Source organism: Branchiostoma lanceolatum, chromosome 5 (assembly GCF_035083965.1).
Source record: "Branchiostoma lanceolatum isolate klBraLanc5 chromosome 5, klBraLanc5.hap2, whole genome shotgun sequence".
Classification (NCBI taxonomy): Eukaryota; Metazoa; Chordata; class Leptocardii; order Amphioxiformes; family Branchiostomatidae; genus Branchiostoma; species Branchiostoma lanceolatum.
The window spans coordinates 16,855,899-16,866,768 of NC_089726.1; the positions used below are offsets into that span (position 1 = coordinate 16,855,899).

At 38.2% G+C, this 10,870-nt stretch overlaps 1 protein-coding gene across 1 annotated transcript; it reads right to left on the bottom strand.

The window, feature by feature from the left end:
* Positions 1–1,880: 1,880 nt before the first annotated feature.
* LOC136435473 (uncharacterized) lies at positions 1,881–10,756 on the bottom strand. Its single transcript, XM_066429018.1, has 6 exons — positions 10,369–10,756; positions 8,569–8,774; positions 6,217–6,248; positions 5,372–5,408; positions 4,711–4,840; positions 1,881–3,556 (listed from the first exon to the last, which is right to left on the bottom strand). The coding sequence occupies exons 1-6, from the start codon at positions 10,475–10,477 to the stop codon at positions 3,366–3,368; spliced, it is 705 nt and encodes a 234-aa protein (XP_066285115.1). The 5' UTR covers positions 10,478–10,756; the 3' UTR covers positions 1,881–3,365.
* Between the last annotated feature and the right edge of the window lie 114 nt (positions 10,757–10,870).

Here is a 10,870-nt window from a genome sequence, read left to right on the forward strand (position 1 = left end):
AACAGTCATATAAGTCTCACGAAACGAAGAAGGCGTATATATTACAGCAAAGGTTTGCCATGCCCATCACCCCCAACTTGACGGTCAAAACCTATAGTACAACAAATCCTTGTGGGAATTCTCTGTCTGCTGGAAAGATATGGAAGAACCAACGGTGTAGCGGGATCGAGAGGACAAAAAGGCAGGGAGACAATGCTGATATTGTTCACCTGGTGGCAAGCCCAACAGACTAACGCCCTAGTGACAGACTGCATAACACAGGCTATAAGTATTAATACAACTGCCCAAAGTACTGGTTCTGAATAGGAATACCTGAACATCAAAACTGAAGGAGGATTTAAGATTAATCTTGAGCTGAAGAGATTAAACCAGAGTCAAATTCCACAAGTTACCTGATGCAACATTGGAGTGTATGGTTGAACTGTTAACGGCAAGCATTGGAAAGAAAGTGAACACAGAATCATGACAAGGAACACACCATATGTACTTACGAACTATATTTTGAAATGATTTAAACATGACATACATCACTAAGCATTAGAGTCCATTCCGAGTCACCGCGAGGGTTTTATAATGATATTTGTAATCATTTTGAAAAATTTCTTATAAAAGAATATCTGACTGACAATAGTTCTAAATTTTTCTAAAAGATCAAATACAAAAATATGAATTTATTTTAATTTGATTAGATAATTTAGAAATATTTTGAAAGTAACTGCACAAAACCTCTTTATTTGTAATAATTTCTAATCATCTATGTGATTATTTAACTTTTAGAAATATTAACAGAAAATGGTAGAAAATGGTTAACAATGGTAGAATGGTGATTTCCCCCATAAAAGTAGGTGCTAATCTGGCCCTTTTGTCTGCCTTTGTACATCTTTAGACTTCACTGCAGGACACTGTTGGGTCCTTTGTGGAAAGCATTCTTCCCTAAACTTCGTAAGGATGTGTGAATTACTTTCTTCCCAGCCCTCTGACCTATTTATAGAGATGTTGCAAATAATGGTAGAAAATGGTAAGAAATTGTAAATAATTGTAAATAATGGTAGAATGCTGTTACCATTATTTAGAAACCATTGTAAATATCATATTCTACATCATGAATATTTCTTAAGTTGTAGAAAACTTAAGAAATATTTATAAAGTTTAAATCACATTCAAAATATTTCAAAAGTATCAAATCTCTTACACAAATAATAACAATAACTTGAAAATAGTTCTAAATTATGACAATAACAACCCTCGCGGTGACTTGGAATGGACTCTATACCACACAAGATAGAATAAGTACAAAATCTAAAGTAAATTGTTCATAATTGAAATGCAGTGTTGCAAAATTGTGGTTTGGGTGACGGAGAATGGCACCCGACAACTAACTTTTGAAACATATCAGTGTGTTTATAAATGTTCCAGACTGATTGTCAATTCTACTAAATAGTCTACTTTTCCTAATCAACGATGACTATCAAAAACACGTACATATGCCACACCAAGCTACATAGGTAGCAGATAAACTGGTACACACAGCTTCATTCTGTAAGTATATATTTACATGACAACATCTCTCAATTATCTCTATACAAATTGATAGGCCACAATAAGGCAACATGGTTACATTAATTTCCTTTTAGTTCATTGAGAAGAATTATTGTTTAATCACTAGAATTCACAATTGGATGAATATGGTTCTAATAAAGTGTAATAAACATTGAATGTTCCAATACCATACACAACTGCCAATTTTGTTATGACTTACAGTATGAGGCCAACTCGCACCAGTAGATTCTCTCATAAATATATCTTGCTCTATATTGTGGCCATTATAAACATTTGTTTAAATAGAATACGTTGAGATTCAATCGACAGTTGATGCAGCCCATGAGAAATGATAATGTAGTACACTGACATGCGTTGAAAAGCCTCGGTCTACTCCAAATGTTGCCGGGCTTAGAAAATAGTGCTGCCTCAGTATATTTAATGAGCATACCTACACTTAAGTTACCAAGGCTTTACATACACATGCCAGCATTTATTAGACATTAGAATTTCTGTAAAGGCACAAAAGATTTTCCTCAACAGTAAAATGTAAACCACGGCACCAGTGAGTAGCTCATTTAATTGAAAAAAAAAAGTGATGGGATATATGGTTGCTACACATACATACATAGTTTACATAAATTAGCTTTTTAACTTCTGTCTGATATGAAAAATTAAACTTAAAGGGGCTCAGGTATTAACATGAATCTTGACAAATTTGAACGAACCTCACAAAACATTAAGTACATGTATGTTACAATACCCCTTCTCCATGCGTAAGAAATACTGTTGTCCAATCCCTATCTTAAATGGCAAGAAAAAACGTACATTTACGCAATGGGAATTGCATGTCTTTATCTTAATGTCTTGTGCCTTAATGAATTTGCCAAGAGTCTTTAAGTGCCTAGGCACCCCTGAAACTTAAAATGGTAACAGTTCTTGAACTAAGACAGTAAAAATTACAACTTCTCATAACTGCTTTACTATTAACATTCACCTGCTGACTTCTATTGGACTGAACTCATCTTTAATATAAAAGTTACAAGTATATTATTGAAGTATATTATTATCTTTTACTGGCACTCACAAAACTGTTCACTAATGAAGACAATTCTAGTTTCATTTATGAACAATTAATTTCAGCAGTGCTCTGACCATTTCTTTAAAATCCCACTGAGAATAGTAATTTGTCTACGAGGGGAATCAATAAGTCCTCGTCCTCACCCAGACATAAGGTACACAACTCACATTTCGTGGCATAACTTTATGATGTCTTTTAGTAGTATCCACCTAATTTCAAATTATTGTGGTCATTACTTTCCAGTTGACGTCCATTTAAAAATCAGTAGGTAATTGGTGGGAAAAACAAAATTGAACTGTGATCAGAGCTGTGTGGATTGAGTTCCTCATGCCATGAATCGGCATAGAATCTTCGAAGACATTATCAAAATGTTTGATAAAAATTCCCTTCTCATTTCAACAAAAAGAAGTGGGTATCTGACTTTCAGCAGAGCAAGGTGGCCCGCAGACCTCAGGTCACAGCTCAATTGTCCATGTCTTTATCTTTCTACCCACTTAACGTTACTGGGTGTCGCCTGCAAAGTAATGATCACAAGTGATTTGAATTTTGGTAGACATTCATAAAAGCCTTTATACTTTAAAAAGATTCCCCGATATTTGAGTTGTGCACATTATTTCTGGGTGAGGCCAAGGACTTATTGTTCACCCCTCGTACAGGTGGTAAACACTAGTTTACATGGCTTGTAAAATCACACCACAAGTAAGCAACACGTCGCAGCTACCAGACTATCCAGAGTTGTCTTCCCTCATTGGGAGAACAGAAAGGCGATGACCAGCATGAGGAAGAGGCTTCTCCATGCAGGTAAGAGGCGGGTGAGTCCACTTGTGGGGGGTGGTCTGGTGACAGGGTTGTTGACATGGTTAGGAGGAATGACATTTCCCAAGGTGTTGGGGAAGTCTGTACCTGTTCTATCGAAGCACCACTCTTCTGGGTCCTCTGTGGGGAAAAAAATGACAGTAATGTTTAGATTCAGTGTATTCAATTGGCAAACATTTAGCCACCATCAATTCAGTTGACAACAAAATTATTCAAGTATACCCTTTCTAATTTTTCATTGATTTTGTTATGTGAAAGGTTGTTTTGTTCTTTACTGGTGCAAGTTAGAAACATAGCTAAACATAATTACACAGTGGTACCAAGGAGGTTATATAAAACCTCCTTGGTGGTACTTAATTGTTTTGTTGGCAGAGTGTTGGGAGCAGACCAAAGCTAACAAGTTTGACTCCAGACAAAAGAAGCCATATCTGGATTTACCCATACCCTCTCGTGATAAAGTTCACAGTCATAGTTCTGAGGTCAAACCATAATTGGTCTTGATTTAAAACACAACTAAAAGAATTTTAAAAGATGATCCAAATTCCCAAAGTTCGTTCTTGAAAAGTTAACGAGGGTTATGAATAATTTGGGGGGAAGAATATTTTTGTTCACTACATAAGGCCACACCAATTTAATTTCTGGCTTCTCAGATTTTTTCAGAAAAAAATTGGACCGACAGGGTGAAAAAAAATAAAAATAGTTTTTTTGCAAATACAGTAGTCTGGGGTGAAGATAAGGGTTTACATAACATAAAGAATAAGAGGATTTTTCAAATTTCAGCTTTGTATAGCTCATTTTATGCAATACACCTCTTTCTTTGATCTAGTACTATAATTTCAGTAACAAAATTACCCTTTGCCATGTAATATATGGATTGATATTGAGAAATAGTTTTAATAAATGAAAAATAATAACATGATCAATATGACCACACTTTTTAGGTATGTGCAGGCCTTTATAATCTATTTTGGTGGCTATTGAGTTATACAACTGAACAAATAGTAAAATTGGGAGTTAAAATTTGTGAATGGGAATACTGACCCAATTTTTTTTTCTCAAAATGGGAAAAACAGGACAGGCTATTCGAAAAGTAACAAATTAAATTGGCTTGGCCTAAACATATGAAAATGTCTATATGCTAACTGATACTACTTTCTTCCTTCATATAAGTACCCAAAATCCCAACAATGTAGTAGTAACCTAAGAATCATTAAAATAGCTGTGAACACAACACTTCTACGCTCTTAAAGTAGACAGCAGAAGAGACTTCTTACCGCCTTCAGGACTGACAGTGAACCTGTACCAGAAGTTGATGTCACCTGCTTCACACCCAGTCTTGCAGTAGAACTCAAAGTTGACAGAGTTTCCACTGGCTTCCTGACACAGGTTGATTGTCCCACTGCCCTGTTTAACAGATAAAACAACCTCCAACATTGTGACAATGGACTTGGCCTCGTACTCTAGACTGTACATGATCTACGGCTGTTACTCTAGCTACGGGACGGAACGGTCCCACACAACGTGAGGGCTCAACGTGAACCTAGCTACATCTTGAATCTCTCGTCTCTGGGTTCTACTACATCTGGGACCTTTCCCGGTCTCCTCCTACACTTCTACACGGTCTCCTATAACAGTTCTACACAGTGCTACAACATCTTCAAACAATACACGATGTTCAAGGGTACCAATATTGACTGGCCTGAAAAATATGAAGATAACGAAATCCTATACTCTTACTTTTTCATTGTTGTAAAACAACTTAATTGTCACAATAAAAGTGGAGACCTCTACATGGTATAATTTAGTTCTTCCACTATATGGTAGATAATAGTTTATGTATTGCTGACCTCCTCTTATACCCAGTTAACTGTTCATATGCATGTATGCAATGTCTGATTATTAGATGAGTTGAAAGAAATTGACAAAGACACTTACACAGTTGTCGATCTCTGTCTGGGTACTGTCCCTCACACTGGAAGCAATAGAACACAAATTGTTCAGTTTAACTGTTAACGTTGCTCCCAACCTAATCACTTGTACAAGCTGAAGTCATATTGTAAGATCTTGTAAGCCATACAATTTTGAAAAAGTACCCTTAACCACAAGTGAATCCATAGAAACAAATTCTCAAAGCAAGTTAGCAGGGATTGTACAATTACATTGTATAGCAGGCATTGGTTTAAAGTTTAGCAATCAGGGGATCCAATATTGACCCAACCACCAGATTTTAAAACCCAAATCTCCATCATCCTTTTAACCAATCCCATAGCGCCACCCACCTCCATCAAAACGTAGAAATGCAAAGCGAAAACATAAAAATGCAAACATTTGACAGCCACTTTCTCATTGGTCAAACTGTTAATTGCCATGCTATCATTGGTTGAACTGATAATTGTGATGGACAGTCAAGATCAGTCTAGTACGCTGCTGTCACTGCACACCAATCCTGTCTGACACTTGCTAAGCCGCCCAATGAGCTCATACAGATGCAACTGATGCTGATTACTGTAATTCACTTTATCTTCATGGTAGCAAAATTTCACGGTGTAAGGAAAATGGACCTTTACACTGAACTTCACGGTGGCGTCAAGTGATTTACAGAACGGATGTGTGAAGGAATTATAAATAATAACAACAGTTTTTTTTCACAGTGAAAGAAACAAGAATTACAGTATGCAGATGAGACCCCAACTACGTACTCCCAAACTTTGTAAGAGCTTCTCCACGCCTGATGTATTCATAAACAGAGATGTAAATAAGTAAACAAGTTTTACACTCACCAAATGTCCAGGGTTGCTGGCACAGTTTGAACCTAAAAGCCAAAGATACAACTGTTAATACCACACACTGAATAAGATTTTTGAAAAGACAACTGGGAGACCTAGATTATGTAGATATTACCTTTTTTTCAAATTTGATGAGACGCTCTTGGAAGTCTGTTTTTATTCAAATGTTCTGGTAGTTCATGTATTAAAAGTTCTGTTTAAAACAGAGACATTTCAATCAACTCTTTTGATATAATTTAATTTTCCAACAAGGAGAAAATGGGAATTTGCTAAAACTAGAACTGTTTTCTTTAGATTGTCTGACCCGGCAATTGTTTATCAATCAACAAGGAATGTAAACACAGTTTGCTACTTTAGGCACAACTCAAACAGCAAGGTACACATCATGTCCCAATCAAGGAGCTAGTCTGTACATAACATAACATAACACACTACATGTATATACATATACATAACACCACTTACTTGTCAGTATTAGCTGCAGATTCAACTCTACTACTGTACATGCAGAAATGTTCGCGGTGGTTTTATGTTTGCGGTTTTTGCTGTGAACTGTCAGTGCAAACTTAAAACCACTGCAAAACGCTACTAATGTTTCAATCGCGAACTTAAAACCACCGCGAACTTAAAACCACCGCGAACACTCCATTTTCTCCCTATCGCGAACTTAAATGCATTTACAATATTCCCCAGCAGTTACTAGTACACCCCTATGTTCTGACACCCCTGTGTTCTGACAGTCCCCTAATCTCCAAGCAGATCTATCGGTGGCAAAGACCGTATCCAACTGGCAAAAGGAGTTTAAATCGCTACCGATGGCGATTAAAACCCCTTTTGCCAGTTGGATACGGTCTTTGCCACCGATAGATCTGCTTGGAGATTAACAGTCCCCTAACCCTAACATAGGGGTGTTGGGAGGTAGGCGCGTCAGAACATCATACTCATAGTGGTGCGGGTCATACTCATAGGGGTGTATTAAACTGCCAGGGAAATGTAGAGTTGAATCTGAAGCTAATACCCGTTCTCCCAAGCTGCCTTTATTCACTATCTTTTAGTGACTTTCTATTTGAAGGTGGTGTGTTATGCCACATAAGCAGCAGCTGGTGTGTTACACCGAAGGGCGGTCATACGGATATTTGAACTGAAGGCTGGACCAAAGGCCGTATATTTTTTATATCTTAAACGCTTTTAAACACTAATGTCACCCTTTTATTGCAGTCATAAAACTATAGCGGAAATAAACACTTTATCTTACCTGTTTACCCCGCTCTGGTATCCAGGTATAACATTACAAGCTGAGATGTGAAAATAATCTCAACATTTTGCCACAAATAACTGCAGTTTCAAAGGGACAAGAAATTCTAATGATCACTTCTTTCCCAGAATACGACGAAAGCATATTCACAACCTTTTGTAGTCATCCCCACTGCTTACAAAGGACTGCATTTTCAGAATTGCATCACTTATTTCTTAGGATACAAATGTATATGATATGTGAAGTCCAACAAAAACAACTGAAAAATGATTAAAAAATAGTGATAACTTTTTTAGCAGTCCTGTCTACAAAGTAGTCTGTATAACGCAAACTCCAGCTGTCTGGGGGCTTCTGTCCCCTCCCCGCGGGTGGCTATGCGGTTACAGGGCGGCAAGCCATTGCAGGTCTGGAGCTTGATTGAATTCAGGCTATCTACAAAGCAACAAACCAAGTCATGTTAACAACCGCCTTGAATGGAGGATTGTGAGTTCTAGCTGCAACTGTGCGAACAACTTCATTTCTAATACTCCATCAGGTCACCCTCCTTAGGACCCTTAAGGATGGACTAGAACCCAGAGAATCCTGGAACAGACTAGATGTTAGCACCCATGTGAAGACTACCTCTAGCAATATAATATAATAGATGATGACAATAACAACAATGACATTAAGTACAGTGTTCTCGCCAGAATTTTTTCACAGCATAGGGGTCAGGTACAGAAGGCCAACTTTACGCGGCGCAAGCTACAAAGAAATTACCACAGAGTAGGGTGTCCGGCTTGTTCCCCCGGAAAATTTTTGAATTCATAACCCAATGAGACACTATTTCCTGCATTTTGAGAGATAAATTTTGTGAAGTAAAGTTTTTCCTCTGTTACAGCCTCATTCTTAAGCCAAATATGAACTTTTTATAAGATTTATGAAGGATCACAAGGTTCTTTCCAGAAAGAAACACCCCTATGCTGGTTGAAACACAGCATAGGGGTCCAGACCACAGCATAGGGGGTCCAAATCACAGCATAGGGGGCCCCTATGCTGAAAAGGCCTGGCGAGAACACTGAAGTATAACAATATAGACATGTTGGGTTTACCATGACTTCCACCCTCCTCCCTGACCCCTCGGTCCCTATGACCTTGATACAGGGGTTAGGTTGGTTGGACCCCAGGTAGTAGATGATACCGCTGTCGTACCCCAGGGGTCGTGCCCCAGGGGTGGTGATGCTGGAGTAGTTCCTGTCATACTGACCCTCCGGCACAGGAACAAAGTCTTTCTGTGCAGTGCAGGCTGCTCCAACTCCTAGGATAGAGGTGAGAGAGATACTTGTTATGTTGACACTTTTACAGGTAACCGTTACCAGCATAACTTACTGAAGAACATTAGGAGTGCATTTTGTAACGTTATGTAGAAATTTATGCTGCTTGGCACTAGCCTGGAGTCCAGCCTTCTAATAGCTTTAGCATCGTAAATTCATTTACTTTCGTTATGGTTTTATCTCATGGTAGTTTTTTCGGTGTTTTGAATTTGCAGTTGAAACAATTATGTAAAACACTAGTCATACAACAAAGACATCTTAAAGTTTGCAGTGTCATCACTGTCATGAATTCACAGTGGGGAGGTCACAAAAATCAAACCACTGTGAAAGTTTCAAGATTTACTGTAATGGTCTGACACCACTTAAAATGGAGCATTAACAAGGAAGTAAGGTTTACCTTAATCTCCAAGCAGATCTATCAGTGGCAAGGCAGAATCACAAAGGGCAAGCTTTTGACACTGGTTTGCCCTTTTTGATACTGCCTTGCCACCGATAGATCTGCTTGAAGATTAAGGTTTACCCACTAAAGTCGCTAACACAAGCTCTTTCCAGACTTGCTTGGAAGGATGTCATTGTATGCCTTATCTTATATAACATATCATCAGGGAAAGCTTACTTACTTAGAGTTAGATCCCCTGCATCTACCTGTAGCTCAGGTACCCTTACCAAACAATAATAATTCTGCCCAGGCTCATTCCAAAAATACACCTCTGTGGGATTATTGACAAAGACACTTTTTCCATTCAGACTCACTGGTTACCTGTTTGTTTACAGTGTTCCTGCGATACACATGACTTCACTAAAACATGACTAATGCCCTTTTGAGTAGTTACAACACAAAGAAACACTCCTCTGGAGTCTGGTGGTTAGATTATATGCATTCTTGTTTTGTAAAGATGGATCTGTTTTCGACCAGAATAACTCCTGCTAAACCAGACAAACCAGTTTCCTTTAATACATGGCCCATGATTTGTCAAATTCAGGGATAAAATCAACTATGAGACTGATTTACCTCTATGGTCTTGGGGTAACAAAAGATTTTTATGGACTATTGATGATAGTGAAGAGAAACACTTCCTAAAGGGCACAGGTAGCATTTCCATCTATGACTGTCCGAACATCAAGATGCCATGATTTCTTTTACAGTACAAAAGTATGGTGCCGCCTCTTGTGACTTTTGGTGATAAAATCGATTAACTGGTGCACACCGGAAGTCTGACATTTCCAAACGTAGATAATTATCCTTTGTGTAGGGAGGATGCGAAGGAATGTCAGTCGCTTTGCTTTGTCATGCATAGTACAGAATAGGTGAGACGCACCTACATAAGTTTACATATAATTATTTGCTAGAACTGGTATTTTCAGTTCTAGGAGACTTAATTACACCCATCTTTCGTCCTCTGAGATCAAATTACATGGCAGGTACACGGTCGATCAGTTTACAAACTGTTCCAAGAAGTAACTACTTACAACACTCATATGACACATTTAGATAACATTGGACCACAGCTACGTAGAGCAGCATTGATTCTATTGCGACACAATGACTGATTTGATTAAAAAAAACATGTGTCTTACCTGGAGAGAGACCACAGGACATCAGTACAACACAGCAGACCACAGCTTGCCATCCAATCAACTGTAACCGGGAAACCTGGTAGCACTGTTGACTTTTTGTCTTCGCCATCTTCACCACTCCTTGGTCCAACAACTCTGTAGTCTTGAATCTTACAGATTAAAACAGGACGATCTCAACACCCGAGTTACCTTATAACAGCTATAGACGATTTGCGAGTTCGTAAAAACGCGGAATCCCACGGGATTAGACGAGGACGAACAGTGCAGGATGTGACAAGAGTCGTCGTGACTCCAAAATCCTAGCACCACCCCGAGAAACCCGGAAGTGTCATCATAGCTGGCTACCGTTCTATGCCTTCAATTCAGTACAAAAATAGTAGAAAATCATACTAATATCCTCTGATACACCTTCAGGTGCTATTGATAAAATACATTATCTTGTTCATATGTAGAGTATAATCATCTGTGTATTATAAGTTGCCGTAAAAGTAAGATTATTAGA